This window comes from Apodemus sylvaticus, chromosome 22 (genome assembly GCF_947179515.1).
Source record: "Apodemus sylvaticus chromosome 22, mApoSyl1.1, whole genome shotgun sequence".
NCBI lineage: Eukaryota > Metazoa > Chordata > Mammalia > Rodentia > Muridae > Apodemus > Apodemus sylvaticus.
Window position 1 is genome coordinate 38,526,185 of NC_067493.1, and position 16,555 is coordinate 38,542,739.

The 16,555-nt window shown below is 45.8% G+C and overlaps 1 protein-coding gene across 1 annotated transcript in view; it reads right to left on the reverse strand.

Annotated features, from left to right (window-relative positions):
* Window positions 1-1,027: 1,027 nt before the first annotated feature.
* The window catches only part of Caln1 (calneuron 1), a 429,201-nt gene continuing 413,673 nt past the window's right edge, over window positions 1,028-16,555 (reverse strand). The window contains exons 5-6 of the mRNA XM_052168545.1: window positions 15,773-15,929; window positions 1,028-1,155 (exon numbers count right to left, since the gene is read on the reverse strand). Coding sequence (XP_052024505.1) covers window positions 1,028-1,155; window positions 15,773-15,929 — 285 coding nt within the window. The remainder of the gene's footprint in view (window positions 1,156-15,772; window positions 15,930-16,555) is intronic.

Here is a 16,555-nt window from a genome sequence, read left to right on the forward strand (position 1 = left end):
TCGGGTGTGGGCCTCCTCGCCGCTAGACCCAATCCTTCCCTACCTCACAGTTACTTCACCCTCTGCTCTAAAGAAGCACGGATAGGGGTGAGATAGATAGTAAATAAGTTCATGTCCAAAGTAAGCAATTTGGGAAGAACAGCATCACACACGGAGAAGTCTCTTGTCTGTCTACGTGTCTGGGTTATAAAGACAAATAGATTATGGATTTTTTTCTTTTTCTTTTCTTTTTTCTTTTTTTTCTTTTTTTTCTTTTTTCCTCTAATGGCGGCACAGGCAAGAAAAGCTTGGAGCTAGGCTCTCTGCAGATTCCGAGATGCTGGTGCAGGATGGACTTCAGAAACAGAAAGCCAAGAGAGCCGTGGAAAGCAGCCGAGATTGCCCCAGCTCTGCCACAAGGCAAGCGTCCTGTAGAAAAGGCGATTAAGAAGAGCAGGGACCTCAAGGAGCTGCGCCCTGCTTAATGGCTTTCCCCCTCCGCGTCTTAGTGGGAGGGGTCTCCACTGGGTGGAGGAAAGAAGCCAGGGTGAGATGAAAAGTCCCCTTTTCTGTAGCAACCCAGAAGTCAACTTCAGCAGGGAGTCTCCGGGGATCCCTGGGTTGAAAGAACTGGGTCATGGATGGAGGTGACCGTTACTCGCACCTGTCTTTCTTTCTCGCTCTCAGATGCCACCATGCTATCAGGATGGCTACTGGAATTCCAAGACGAAAAGAAAGCAGTGTATTTTCCCCCCACTTCAGAGTTGCTACTGGCGGTGGAAGTGATAATTGAGAACTCCTGGCTATTTATTGCATTGGGAAACAAAACCGTGAAAGCATTGAAGACAGCCCTTTTGTGTCCCTGCCAAGGAGATGGAGTTGATCCGTAACTCCCGGTTGCACTGCAGACTTGAGTTCTTTTACCGAACGGGACCAACGCCTGCATCCATCCATAGGTCCAGATCTCCTGTGTGAAGGAATAGAGTCTGCCCGCGGGGCATGCACATGCGCAGTGAGCTGGCAACGCGGCGTGGCTGGTGGGAGACTGCTACTCCATGCCACTCCGCAGGATCTGGTTGGCTGCAATCAGCATGACGCTTATGATGAAGGCCATGGCAAAGGCGCAGATGAGGCTCTTGCGGACGCAGGTCTGTCGGTTCTGTTTCTGCGAATGAACTGGGCGGGGTTCAGGGTGGGGAGAAGAGAGAACAGAGAGATGACATCGTGAGATACACTTACACCCTCTGCAACCAGCATAAGCTGTGACTGGTCGAATCAACTCAGATGGTAGCCACTATGGGATTCTTAACTGAGCCAAAATTCCTGGCGAAACATATGAAACGCTAAACGATCCCTATCAGAACCAGGGTCTGTAAGCTATTCAGAGATACGGAGACACAGGCTTTTAGATATAATGGAGCCACAGTGAGTTTCAGTGACAAGAATCGGTAACATTCCAGGTTGGATGTCAGAAAAGACACTATCCAACTCTTGTCAGCCCTTTTCTGTAACTAATACTAATAAAACGAGGCTTAAAAGCCTCTCCACATATTATAGGAGTGTATCTTTTTTGTACAAGTGCACTTGCCTATGAAGGCCAGAGGACACACTTACGTGTCATTCCTTAGGCACTGTCCACCTTGTTTTCTGAGACAGGGACTCTTACCTTCTGACAACTTGTCTAGTCGTCTAGGTTGGCTTTGCAGTGAGCCCCAGGGACCCACCCACCTCTACCTCGACAGTCCTGAGATTCCAAGCACACACCACCACAGCTATGTGAAAATCAGGCGCTCTGTACTTGCAAGGCCAACATATTACAAACAAACTGAGCTGGGTCCCCAGTGTTCTTTTGAAGACTCAGCCACTTCTCAATAGCGTGCTACCCTTTGGGGACCAGGTTTTCAGTGCAGGAGCATCACGGATACCTTGTATCTACGCAGGGTGTGGGATTTGACACAAAAGGGATTGTTTGCTTCACTGTGGAGTCTCTGAATCATGCCCCTTGGAGTTCATGTTTTTCCAAGCTCTTTGGGGGGACTGGGCAACTTTCAGTTCATTTGATAGGCTTGGGTAGAGGTTGAATTGACAGAGACCTACCGTGTGTGTGTGTGTGTGTGTGTGTGTGTAATAGGTTTGGGGTGTTAGGAAACACGCTCTTTCAAACTCAGCTATTAAAGAAGATTAGGAGCTTAGGATAAAGTGTTTTGCTGTGCAGGTATGAAGACATGGGTTTGATCCTCAGCATGCACATTAAAAAAAAAATTAGTCATGATGGCAAACATTGTGTTCCCATAGTTGTACAGAGAGAGACAGGCGGATCTTGGGGCCCACTGGTCAGCCAGCCCAGCATACTTAGTTCTAGACCAGCCAGGTGGATGGCATCCTGAGGAACAATATCATGAGGTTGACCTCTGTCCACACACTAGGCACACGTGTGGCACATGCATGGCACATGTGTGCACACATACACAAAGAAGACTGGCGGAAGCTAGTTGTGGTGGTGCACCCCAGGCAGTCAGAAGAATCGTCAGTTTGGGTTTGAGGCATAATTTGGCTGCACAGTGAGAGTCTGTCTCAAAACAAAGCCTTCAAAAACACAAACAACCCCTCCCCCCCAAAAATGCCAAGGTTGTCAAGATGGCACATGGGTAAGGGAACTTGGAACTGCGGGCCTGACATCCTGTGTTTGCTCGTTTGCTCCTTGGGACCCACCTGGTAGAAGGAGAGAACTGACTCTCAAAAGCTGGTCTCTGATCACCGTGAGACACACCCGCTCCACCCTCACACCACCACCACCACCAACCCAGCAAATTAAGTAAGTAAACAAATAACATTTAAAGACGTGGTTCTCAACCTGTGGGTAGCAACTCCTTTGGAAGCCAAGACTCCTTCATAGGTGTCCCTTGAGACCATGGGAAAACACAGATAGATATTTACGATTCATAACAGTAACAAAATTACAGTTATGAAGTAGCAACAAAATTATTTTATGGTTGGGGGTCACCACAACCCGAGGAACTGTGATAAAGGGTTGCAGCATTAGGAAGGGTAAGAGCCACTGGTTTAAAGGAAGCAAACTAAAAAAAACCAAAAAAACAAAAAACAAACAAAACAAAATAAAAACCGATAAAAGAAGGGACTAGATAGGTTCCTGTCCTGCCATGTTGGGACTCCTCCCCCCCCTCCCTCCCCCCCCCCCCGCGCTTATTATGTAGAAATAACAAAGTCAGAAGTAGGAATCAGACCATGTTTTCAAAGGCAAGAAGAGCTTTCTCTGGGAGAAAGGGCCCAAAGGCTTCTCAAGGATCTCTGAAAATTACTCTCAAGCCAGACTTCACGGTGAGCCCTGCGCCCCGTACCACGGCCCTGGCTCCCTCTCCGATTCACCGAGGTCCTCTCCTGCCTGCCTCGCCTAAGTCTCCTCTTGTTATCTTTAATCCTCCTGGATCCACCTGGCTTGTGCTTCCCTTGGGTGATTTAAGAGTATTTTTGTGGTTCGATTCTCCACTTTACTGATGAACTCTGGGTTTTAAGTTCTTAGCTGGAGGAGGAGAAATTTGCTTGGTGTGGAGATGGAGTGGGCACATGGAAGGGGAAAAAAAAAACCTGCCCACTCTCAGGGAGGACCAAGGAGATGGTGTTTAAGAAGAAAAGGATGGAGGTTGGAGATGTAGCTCAGTGGGTAGAACACTTGCCTACCATGAACTGTTTTCTACAGGCTGATGTGTGTGGTCATGAGGCCCCCTGAAGGTGGTGCTGTTCTGTTCGGGGGGGGGGGGGCAGGGGGATTTAGGAACCTTTAAGAGGCGGGACTTAAAGGGATGAGCCACTATGGGGGTGGAAATTGAGGGTTACACAGCGCTATGCTTCCTGTCATGGTCCCCTCCACTTCCGGATCCTGTCACGGTCCCTCCCTCCGTTTCCCGACCCTGTCATGGCCTATGCAGGCGAAGCACTCATGCAGGCAGCAATGAGCTGCCTCCACCCCCACTCCCACCCCCTCTATTAAACCATGAGGCCAAATAAATCTTCCCTCCCTTAAATTGCTTCTTGTCAGGGTTTGGCCACACAGATGAGAAAGGTGACTAATATATTCCCGCAGTGTCGCTTCCACTTTGATCTCAGAATCCTTCAAAGCTTGGGGAAGGGAGAGATAAGAAGCGCCGGAGAACCCAGACAGGCATGTCCACCCTTTTGACGTTAAGGAAACAGTGCCCTCATCTCTAAGATGGTGATAGAAAGCTGTTCTTAAGAAAAATAACCCCATTCAAACAATACAACGTTTTAACTGTCGAGTTTCCTGTTGGGCTGTATTCATAGCTATCATCAGCTAGAACAATGTCCTGTAAGCTGAGAGGACATTACTAGACCATTCTGAGGCCATAGGAACTTGGAAGCAGCGGAGCCTGTAAGTCCAACTCTGTACCTGACAGAAGATTGCTGTACCGCGAAATCGTACATCACCAGAAATCGTATGGTAGAGCAAAAATATAATGCTGTCAGTGGCTGAACCTAACACTCAATTTCCTTGGACCTCAATTTCTCTGTCTATAAAATGGGGATAATAATCACCTTGGGAAAAGGATTAAAGAACTTCAAGAATATTGTCTGTGTCCAATGCACAACGATCCCGTCTTTAAAAATCCAACTTTGTTTATTTATTTCTTATGTGTGGGCAGCCCTGTGTGTGAGTGTGTGAACAACCTCAGGTGTCTTTCCTCATGTGCCACCCACTTTCTTTTTGAGACAGGAACTTGCCATTCAGGCTAGATGGACTAGCCAGCATGCTTAAGTCTCTGCTTCTGCAGGATTTGGATTACAGGCGCACACCACCATACCCGCGTACTTCACTTGGACTGTGGAGATGGGACATAGGTACTCATGCGTGCAAGGCAGATACTGTATAAAATGGGCCATCCCCTTAGCCCGATGTTAATTGATGTCAATTTTTCTTTTCAAGACAGGGCTTCTCCATGGAACAGCCCTGGATGTCCTGTCGCTTTCTTTGTAGACCAGGTCTCTAATGCACCTGTCTCTGCCTCCCAAGTGCCCGGTATTAAAGGCGTGTGCCACCATGCCTGGCTTCTTCTTGTCCATGTACTGGGCATCTCTCAGTGAGCTGGGTATTGTGCTTATCTTTTTTGTTTTATGTACAGAGTTAGATGCTACACAGGCTGGGTGTGGTTCTTTACATAAATGAAGAGACTCTGTACCAAGCAGCAAAGGCCAATACCATTTGACAAGTCACAAAGGTGGGATTCGAACCCATGGTTTGCTCTGCTATGCTAGTTCAAAACCTCAGCATACTTAACCCTTAACTTTCTACTTGGCATCAGCAAACATATGCGAGACACTTGGTACGGCTGGCAGGAGCCTGAACCAGAACCGAATTCATTTTCTTGTGACTCGCTTAAGACGCATCATTGGCAATTTCATATCTATATTGCATTGTATAGCATCAAATAAATATTATTTATTCTTTTAAAAAACATTTTATTTATTATATGTAAGTATGCTGTAGCTGTCTTCAGACACTCTAGAAGAGGGTGTCAGGTCTCTTTATGGATGGTTGTGAGCCACCATGTGGTTGCTGGGATTTGAACTCAGGATCTTTGGAAGAGCAGTCAGTGCGCTTAACCACTGAGCCATCTCTCCAGCTCAATATTATCTATTCTTAGTGTGTTCCCCTTTTGTTTTCAGTCCTGAGCGTTAAACATGGAGTCCCATGAATGCTAGAGAAGTGTATAGCCACTGAAATGCAGCCCCACCCCCATTTCTTTTACTTTTTTTTCCTTGTTGTTATTGTTTTAGAGACAGTTTCTTACTATGTAGCCCAGACTATACATGTACATATGCATTCTTATTATGTAGCCCAGGATATACATGTACATATGTATCCTTACTATTTAGCCCAGGCTATGCATGTACATATGTATTCTTACTATGTAGCCCAGGATATGCATGTACGTATGTATTCTTACTATGTAGCCCAGGCTATACATGTACATATGTATTGTCACTATGTAGTTCAGCTTGTAGCAACTGAGGCAAGAAGCTACCTTTAAACTTCTCCAGACCGTATCTGGAATTTAGGCACAAGGCACCATGGCATGTTTATTTATATACTTAAAGATTTATTTTGTTTTATTTATATGCATGTCTGTGTGAGCATATGCCATGTGGTTGTGAGTTCCCAAAGCAGCCAGAAGAGGGCGCCAGATCCCCCTAGAGCTTGAGTTACAGAAAGTTGTGGGCCGCTCGTTGTGGGTGCTGGGAACTGAACCAGGTCCTCTATAAGAGCAGCATGGCCCCAGCTGGCTTTGACCTCACTAAGTTTCTCACTCTGGCTGTGAACTTCAATCCTCCTCCGGCTCTAGCCCTCCAGGTAGCAGGGATCTCAGGATCTGTGCCATCAAACCTGGTTCTTAGCAACTCTTGTCTTATTATGCCTTAAAGGCTACAGGCCAACCTGGAGTGAATTTGAAGCCCCAGATCTTAGGCCCTTGGTTTTAATCTGACATTTTCCCCCACTGTTGCTTAGAAGCCCTGCCTGAGAAAGTCTGAACTCTAAACCTCAATTTCCCTTTCTGGGAAGAGAGCTAATGATAGGTGCTCTAAGTATTAAAAGAATTAACTCAGAAGCTGGGGACGTGGTTCATTTCATAAAGAGATTTTCACACAAGCACGAGGATGGCAGTGCGTGCCTGAACATCCCCGTGCTGGGAGGCAGAGGCGGGAGGATCCCTGGGGCTTACTGACCAGCCAGCCTCCCTGAATGCCTGAGTTCCAGGCTAATGAGGGACCCTGCCTATAAAAGAGTGGATGGTGCCTGAAGATGACTCCTTATGTCACCCTCTGGCCCTGACACATGTATACACACAGGCATAACATTTAAAAATAGTGAAACAGTCCGGACAGTGGTGGTGCATGCATTTAATCCCAGCACTCTGGAGGCAGAGGCAGACTAAAGGCTGTGAGTTTGAGGGCAGCCTGGTCTACAGAGTGGGTTCTAGGACACCCAGGACTACACTGAGAACCCTTGTCTCAAAATACAAATAATAATAATAATAATTAATTATTAATTTAAAGAAATGAAGTAAAAAGAAATCACTACAAAGATTAATGAGCTAACCTAACTGAAAGCTACATCCCACCATAAACTGCCAGACAAACCCCAAGCTGCCTGCCTGTCTCCCTGGGGCCAGAGAAGATACCTGCTTGTTAATTCTCCCTGTCGCTGCAGCTTCCAGTGTAGAGCGAGGCACACCTCAGATGCTCCCAGACCTCACCTTGGCTTCCTAGCCCATCAATTCTTCCTGAACTGTCGCTAGGTTCACCTTTCCAGGGCCCTGCTTAGCATGCGACAGCAGTCCCTGAAGCCTTCCCTGTGCAGTCTGTCATCCCTAGAGCCGCAGTCTCTGGCTGCCACACATGGCTGCAAACACGCTTCATGCCTAATCCCTTCTTGCTGGCTTCCCCTCACCCCTTCCTTTCTTCCCTTCTTCCCCCTTCCTTTCCTCTCCCTTCCCCTTTCCAGCCCTCCCCTCCTTTTCCTATCCCCCCTGCAATGCTGGACAATTGAACCTGGGACCCCATACACTCTAAGCAGTGATTCCATTACCCAGCTCCTTCTTTATTTGTCTTTTAAGGCCCCAGTTCTTAATATCAACCTATTAATCAAGCTACACAGTTCAAGTATCAAAACTAAAATTCACACACTCCCAAAATTGTGTAACCATCACTACTGCTCAACACAAGATTTCCATCACCCTAAGTAGAAACCAGTGCACGTTGATACCATCAATCATTCGCCCCTGTCCCCAACCCCAGGCAACCACTGACCTTTCTATTCCTATGGATTTGCCTGCTCCACATGCTACTCAGATAGATCTGCAGGATTCAGGACTCCTGTCTCCTTCCCTTCACTTCACACACAGGAGGTAAGCTTACATTGTGGGCTGCATCAACATTTCGTTATTTTAAATTTTGGGACAGGGTCTCGTGTAGCCCAGGCTGGCCTCATACTCACTATGCAGCCAAGGATGACCTTGGACTCCCGATCTTCCCGTGGCTTGGCATCACAGGTGTGTAGCACTATGATTGACATCACCTCATTTCTTTCTATTGTTTAATGAGATGACATAATACGTCTTGTTTATGAGTTCATTACTTATGGGCATTTGGATGGTTTTGATTTTTTTATATATTATGACCATTTGTGTACATGGGTTTTTTTGAGTATATGTTTATGTGAATGTGTATGCAGGTGCTTTCTGTTTGAGGATATGTACATATGTGCTCACATACACATGGAAATCCTGAATTTTGATCTCTTGGGAAATACTTTATCCACTGAGCTGTCTCCACAACCCTCCCCTCGTGTGCATATTTTGGGTACCTGTGCCTCCTGAGTTCCATTGGCTATAAACTTAGAATCCCAATGGCAGTATCTCATCTAATCTTGGAGGAGTTGGTTCTGTCGGGAAGCATCCTATAGAGATGTATGATAGTATGTCCCTCTTCTTATTAGATTTCAAGTATTCTTCTAGCAACTGATGCAGGATTAAGAAAGTGAGTGGCAGGAGGCGGATGTAGGATCCCCAGCCCCCACACTTGTTAACCAACCTTATAAACCACAGACCCTGCCTGCTGGCAGGACCTGGGTTTGCAAGCTTTAGTGACAGACTGTCTTTGCACTTCTTATTTTAACACCAGTTCACACAGCTCCACTTGGCAATTGACAGGGGATGGCTCTGGGATTCTTCTCTTGGAGACAGTCATCCGTATAGACTGTGACACTGGCCAGCTGGGGGTCTATGGGTCTCAAGAGATTGTAATCCCTTTGTTTCCCTGTGGATGTTGGTGACTGGGCTGCTTGTTTATAGAGATGATACCTCAAGAGTGGCAGGAGCTCATTTCCGGTACTGATGCAGATCTTCAACACTAGTATTTCCAGTAGGAATTCTGAGTTTTAGGAGTGGGTACATGAATTACTACCAATTTCAGATCATGCGAATCTCAGAATAAGCCAGAGCTACCCAGTCTGGAAACTATAATTGCTTTCAGATCCTCTAGGTTGGATACGTTGTGAATCTCCTGTGAATGCAAGATGTCCCTCATAGGCTCATGTGTATGTACATGTGGTCTCCAGCAGGTGGTGCTATCCCCATTTGGGGGAGATTACAGAACCTTTAGAAGGTGGAGCCCTACTGGAGAAAGTGGGTGTTGGTAGGAGGGGATTTGAGGTTTTGTAGTCCAGCCCCACTTCCTATCCACGCTCTGCTTCGTGGTCTATCAAGATGTGAGGTATCACCAACATGGGCTCATACCAACATGAACCCTGTCATGTCCTCTCCACCATGGCTATTCAAACTGTGAGATAAAATAAGCCCTGCTCCATTAAGCTGTTTCTTGTCAAGTGTTTGATCCCAGCCCTGAGAGAAGTAGATGGAGTCTATGAAATTGGCTCTTGATACAGCCTAAAATGGAATGAACTGAAGAGGAATTTTCTTTTCTTTTCTCTTCTATTTTCTTTTCCTTTTAAGAATTTATTCTTATTTATGTACCTATGTGTATTTACATGTGTATAGGAGGCCAGAAGGGGATGTCAGATCTTGGAGTTGGAGTTATGAGTGGTTGTGATCTGGCTCAAACTCAAGAGCAGTATATTCATTGCTGAGCCACTTCTAGTTTATATTTTGGTTCTCTGTAAAGATTTATTTTATTAATTTGTGCATGTATGTGTTTGTGTGTATGTGTGTGTATCTGTGTCTGTGTCTATATCTGTGTCTGTGTAGGAATGCATGCCTTTGTACACAGAGGCCAGAGGAGGGCATTGCATCTCTCAGAGCTGGAGGTACTGGTGTGTATTTGAAACTCAACTTGTTACTTTGGTGATGAGGAACCAAACTCTAGTCCTCATGATTCACCAAGCACTCTTAACCATGAGCTATATCATTCCAGCCCAGAAAGGGAATATAGACATACACCTTGATGGTAAGACTTACAGGTGGTGATGGAGGATGGAGCTGTAGGAAGTGGAGTGAGGTTGGTTTTTATTTAATGATGCCTTTCTAAAGAGGGAGAAAGCAACCGTCATTTGTACAGTTGGAAACTGGCTCACTTTGTACCACCAAACCTCACTATCCTCCTCTTGGTTTTTCTGTCCTTTAGACAGCTGTGCCTTGCTTCTAAAGGTCCCATCCAGGACTCCTGGTGTAAAGCCAAGCATAGTTTTTCCCTTATTTTTGATGATGATGTATCTTCTGTTTCTGGAATCAGATGTACTCCATGTAGTTGAGATTCTCAACCCAAGACTTCACAAGCCAGAAGGACCAAGAGTAGTATGCATAGCTCTTGGCTTGCTTGTAGATGTAAGAGCTGAATAGGTTTGAGAAGGAGTCCTTTGTGGTTGACGATGAGTCTTGGGAGAGGGAATCCTGTTATTGTCTGAGTCTGATCAAGAATGAAGCCAACAGAGAAAATGGAGGAAGAGAGTAACAGTAAAGAAGAAGACAAGAGACAGGAAAGGAGAAATGAAGATGGAGGAAGAGGAGGGGAGGATAAAGGAGGAAAGGGAAGAAGAAGATAAATAATGTGAGGAAAGATAAAAGGAGGAGAAGAAAATGAGGAGGGAGAAGAAGAGGAGGAGGAATTGATTTACATACTGACCAAAAACAACTCTCTGTGTTTTTGATATCTTCAAATTTCAATTAGTCCTCAGAAAACTCTTCTACAATGTTGTTGTAGAAACCTAAGAGGGCCCCTGGTCAGAAGAGCCATTCCTTAATCTTTAAGCAATGTCCCAAGTCTGTTTTCAGGCTACCGGCTCTAGCTGCCCCTTCACCTCCTCCTCAAGCCAACGACAAGGGTTTTATTTCAGCAAAGTCACAGGGCAGTCCAGCTGCAAGCAGATGGCGTGGGTGACATCCTGCACCCTCTTCATTTGGATGGGCCCAAAGGAGCCATAATGAATTCCTGGGTGACAATGCAGATTACATCATGCAGGTGAGCACTCTGCATGACTTCAGAACAGCATGACTTCAGAAGGGCTGACTGCCTTTGTGACCTTGGATTGGACCACAGAATTCTCTCTGACTGTCCAAAATCCCTGACATGTTTGTAACTAAAAATAAGTACCCCTATAAAATCTTTGCATTGAATAGGAAAATAAAAAAATTCAGAGAGAAGTATGGACCACGCAGCATATTACACTTCTCATCAGTGTGACTGTGCTGGCTGATATTATTATCAACTTGACTGGACCTAGAGTTATCCAGCAGGGAAACCTCCGGCACAGCTGTGAGGGGTTATCTTGATTAGGTTACTTAAGGTGAGAGGAGCCTTAAAAGTGGGCAGCACCATTCCCTAGGCTTGGACTGCCTAAAGAGGAGAAGAGAGGTGAACAGGAGCATTCATTACCCCCTGCTTCCTCTCTGCAGGTGCAATGTGTCTGCCTGCCTTGAATTTCTGTTGCCTTGACTTTTTCAACATGGCGAACCATACCCTGGAACAGTGAACCACACAAACCCTTCCTCTCTTAAGTTGTTTCTGTCAGAATATTTTATCACAGCGATGGGAAAATTAACTAAGACAGTGATCAAATAATTAGAAAAAAAAAGGTTAATGCTGGCTCATAGCTTCAGAGTTTTTAGCCCACAGTCTCTTGGTCCCAGATGCTTATGGCAGAAGGAAGTAATGGCAGAGGAGAACTGTTCACATCATAGCTGACTAGGAAGCTCAGAGTGGGACATGAGGTGCCCAGGGAAAATATACTCCCAAGGGCCCAACCCAGTGACATACTCCCTTCCAGTTATGTCCCTTCAGGTACAATGTCCCCCATATCATAAACTTTTCAGGACTCCCCAAATAGAACCATCATCTATCTGGGGACCAGTGTTGAAATCACAAGGCTATGTGACATCCATAACCAAGTCATATCTCCAAGGAGGAAAGAGCTGTATCGATAGCCACATACTTCAGAGATCTTCCCTAACCTTTGCTCCTCTCTCATCAGATGGAGACTTGGCCGGTGCAGGGAAGTTCAGCTATCTTGTTCCCAGAGATATTTCCAGTGAGACTTATTGTCCAGTGTCCCAGTTTCACTCCTGTGGCTGCAACAGAGACCCTGACAGAAAAAGCCACTGAAGGAGGAAAGGGTTTGTTTGCCTCACAATTCCAAGTTACAGGCCAGTATTATAGGGAAGTCAAGGCAGGAACGTGGTGATGTGTCACACCCATCGTCAAGAGCAGATGGAGAAAATACATGGGACCCTTGCTTGTCCATTCTCAGTTAGCTTTCCCCTCTGTCTCATATCTCAAGACTCATTGCCTCAGGAATGATGCTTGCCACACTGGCTGGGTCTTCCCATATCAATTGGCTTAATTAAGACAATCCCCCCACACAGACATATCCACAGGCCAACCTGATCTAGACAGTTCCACATTAAGGATTTCCTCTAGAGTAGGTGTGACAAGTTGACACCTAAAAACTAATCGTTAGGGGTTGGAGCGATGGCTCAGCAGTTAAGAACGTGGACTGTTTTTGCAGAGGACTCCATTTTGGTTCCCAGCACCCACATCAGGGCAGCTAGCCCCTGTAACTCCAGGCAACCAGATGCCCTTTTCTGGCCTCCATGGTCACTATACTTAAGCACACACACACACACACACACACACACACACACACACACGAATATACACATTTTAACTGGAGATAGAAATAAAACATTAAAAAGCTAATTATGGGGTCCCCAGAGGAGAATCTAGAGAAAGGACCCAAGGAACTGAAGGGGTTTGTTGCAGCCAACAATATGAACCAACTAGTACCCTCAGAGCTCCCACAAACTAAACCACCAACCAAAGAGTACACATGGAGGGACCCATGGCTCTGGATCCATATGTAGCAGAGGATGGCCTTGGTGGACATCAATGAGAGGAGAGGCCATTGGTCCTGATAAGGGTCGATGTCCCAGTATAGGGAAATACCAGGACAGGGAAGCGGGAGTGGGTGAGTTGGTGAGCAGGGGGAGAGAGAATGGGATAGGGGTTTTCAGAGGGGAAACCAGGAAAGGAGATAACATTTGAAATGTAAATAAGAAAATATCCAATAAAAAATAGAGTTTGAAAACTTGAAAACAATACTATTAATAAAATTTTAATATACTGGATAAAAAAAAAAGAGAGAAAGAGAGACCCTCTCAAGAACTAAGGTAGATTCTATTGTAACAACAGCCAAAGTTGTCCCTGGCCTTCAAACATCTACATGCATGCACGCACACACACCAGCACATGCACACCTGCACACATATAAACCTGTACATATATACACAAACACATACCTACACCCACACACTTAAAAACAAAACATGCTGAGTCTGTAATACCAGCTGCTCTGGAGGGGAAGGCAGGTGGACCTCAAGTTCAAGGCAACCCTGAACTAGAGTGCGCTCACAACTGTTCCTGTCTCATAAAGCAAAGGGACAGACAGCCCAGAGAGATGTTTCAGTGGGTGAAGATACTTGCCACTGGGGCAGACCACCTGAGTTGCATCCCTGAGTTTCATGTGGTAGAAGGACAGAACTAACTCCCATAAGCTGTCCTCCAATCCTACATGTGGACCACAGCCTATGTGTCACTCCACCCATCCCCCACCCATCCACATAATAAATAATGTTTTAAAAAAAGGAAAAGGAGGGTGGGAATGTAGCCCATTGATAAAGCACTTGCCTAGCATGCACAAGGCTCACCCCCACCTCAGTACTGCAAAAATAATACAAATAATTAATTAATTAACCTCTATGAACCCTCAGCACTGAGTATGCAAAATTCTGCTGATGGCAAACTATGATATTTTAGTGCATTACAACAGATACACTTTTACTTCCATTAATTAGAATAGCTATTTTCTTCTAATATACTTAGAGGTAGGTGTGTGTGTGTGTGTGTATGTGTGTTATGAGTGCAGGTGCCCTCTGAGTAGAAAGAAGGCATTGGATCCACTGTAGCTAGGGTACAGGTGGTTAAGAACCATCTGCTGTAGGTGTTGGGACCCAAACATGGATCTTCTGCAAAAACAATATGTGTTCTTAACCACCGAGCCTCTCCAGACCCCCAAACAGCGTTTTGCTAAGTTTGGAAATTATTTACCTTCCTAGGAACTCTTTGAGTGACTACTGGAAATAAGCTTCCCCCCCCCCGCCCCCATATAGATATTCTTTTCCTGAGCCCTTCCTGAGTCTCTTCTTTGAGTTCAGATGACCCTTGTTCTTTCTGTTAGCCCTCTGATTGGGTTGCTGAAAGGACTCCATCCCTCAGCCCTTTCTGGTCAATGCATCCAAGAAGCCCAGAGCTTCTCCTTTCCTGGGGATTCTGTGGAGCAAATGTAATTATCCTGACATATGTAGATGAGGGAACACAGAGGAGTTGCGCAGCTTGCCCAAGGTCATTCAATTAGCCAACGAACGTGGTCCAAGTTTGCTGACAGATTCAGTGGGCTCCTTCCACCAACCCTGAGGCAGCCAGCCTCCATCAAGCAAAAGCAAATTGCCACAAAGCCATACAGCCATGCTCCTGAACTCGGAATGACCTTAGGAAGGATAAGATCCTCACAAGATCTTCTTTAACTTGAACTTTGAGCCCTATGTGTTGTTATATGTGACATAATCTCAGCCCTCTAGAGGTTGAGGCATGAGGATCTTAAGTTTGAATGGGTAAGTCTAGCCTTGGCTACATATAGAAACCCTATCTCAAAGAGACAGGGAGGGAGGGAGGGAGAGAGGGAAAGAGGGAGAGAAGGGGAGAGGAAGAGGAGAAGAGAGGGAGAGAGAGAGGGGGGAAGAGAAAGATGGGAAGAGAGAGAGGGGGAGGGATGGAGGGGGAGGGCAGGGGGAGAGACACAAATAACAGCAGCAAAAACAAAATCCAAATAACAAAAAGGAGAAGGAATAGAAGGAGGAGGAAGAAGAGAAGAGGAGGAGGAAGGAAGAGGAGGAAGAGGAAAGGGAGGTGGAAGGAGGAGAAGGAAAAGGAGGAGGAGGAGGAAAAGGAGGAGGAGGAGAAAAAGGAGGAGGACGAAGAACAACAAGAAGAAGAAGAAGAACAAGAAGAACAAGAAGAAGAAGAAGAAGAAGAAGAAGAAGAAGAAGAAGAAGAAGAAGAAGAAGAAGAAGAAGAAGAAGAAGAAGAAGAACAAGAACAAGAACAAGAACAAGAACAAGAAGAACAAGAACAAGAACAAGAACAAGAAGAACAAGAAGAAGAAAACAACAAAGGAGAAGGAGAAGGAGGAGAGGGCTACGGTGATGGTTCTGTGCTAGATTAAGGCATCTTCTGTATAAGTGTGAGGACCTGAGCTGTGGTCCCTAGGACTCACATAAAAGCTGGGCCCAGTAGCACAGATGTAACTCCAGCACCAGGAAAGTGGAGGCACATGGGTCCTGAGGACTCACTGGTCAGCCAGTCTCACTGAAACCAGGGACAGTGAGAGAGTCTGCCTCACAAAATAAGAAATAGACAGAAGAAGATGCCCTGACATTGACTTCTGATGTCCAGGTGCACACGTATTCATGTTCACATGCACCTGCACATACATGTGTGCATACCCCTAAACCCTACCAATGAAAGAAAAGTGGAAAGAAAGAGAGAACAAAAACAGAGCTGAATTAAAGAAACCATGGCATCGTCCGCGAGCTGACCCATTCACTTGGCCCTGCATTTTTACACTACAGGACGAGGCTGCTTCTTGTCCTGAAGACATGTGGAGGCACCCAGGAAGACACCCAGGTATACCCACCTCCTTCAAACTCCGTCTGGCAGTTCCCCGAGGTCTCGTTCAAACTCTCCTCCTCGTTGATGATAATGTTCTCAATGTCCTTCATCGTTAAGTGATCCCGGAAGGCATGGTACAGGATGTGTTTCAGCTCCTCCAGAGTGACTCTCTGCATGTCGAACTGTGGGGACAAAGAGCAGGAAGAGAGGGGGGCTGTCAAAACAGGGGTGTGAACTCAGCTGGGGTGCTATCTGCTGCCCCAAAGATCCTTCAGGAAAATGAGTTTCTCGGGATGCCAGATGAGCGTTTCTACCCCACTCAGCTCCAAGCATAACCGTGGTCTTATTGTGGATGCAGTAAATGAAACACAGCCTCTGATTGAGGAGCAGAGTAAAAGCCATTTGCTGTTGGGTTGACCCATCCACCAGCCGTCTGTCATCAGCCTTCCACATAGTATGGCACTATACTTCAGACAGTGCGTGTTTCTAAAATTCCATGGTCTTGCAAGAAACCAGTAATACTGTTTCCACTTTGAACAATGCATATGTTTTAAGAAATATATGTATCATCTTCTAAGGAACCAGCCATTCAAATTTTGCTTTGAGCATGTACTTACACATTTCTATTGTGGTTTGAATGTGTTCCCTCCAACCCATGAACACACACACACACACACACACACACCTTTCCTCCAATAGAGTTGTTGTGTTGGAAGCCTTGTTATCAGTATTACCATATTGAGGTAGGGCATTGAAGTGGGAAGTGGGGCTAAAGAGATTGCTCCATGGTTAAGAATACTCTCTGTTC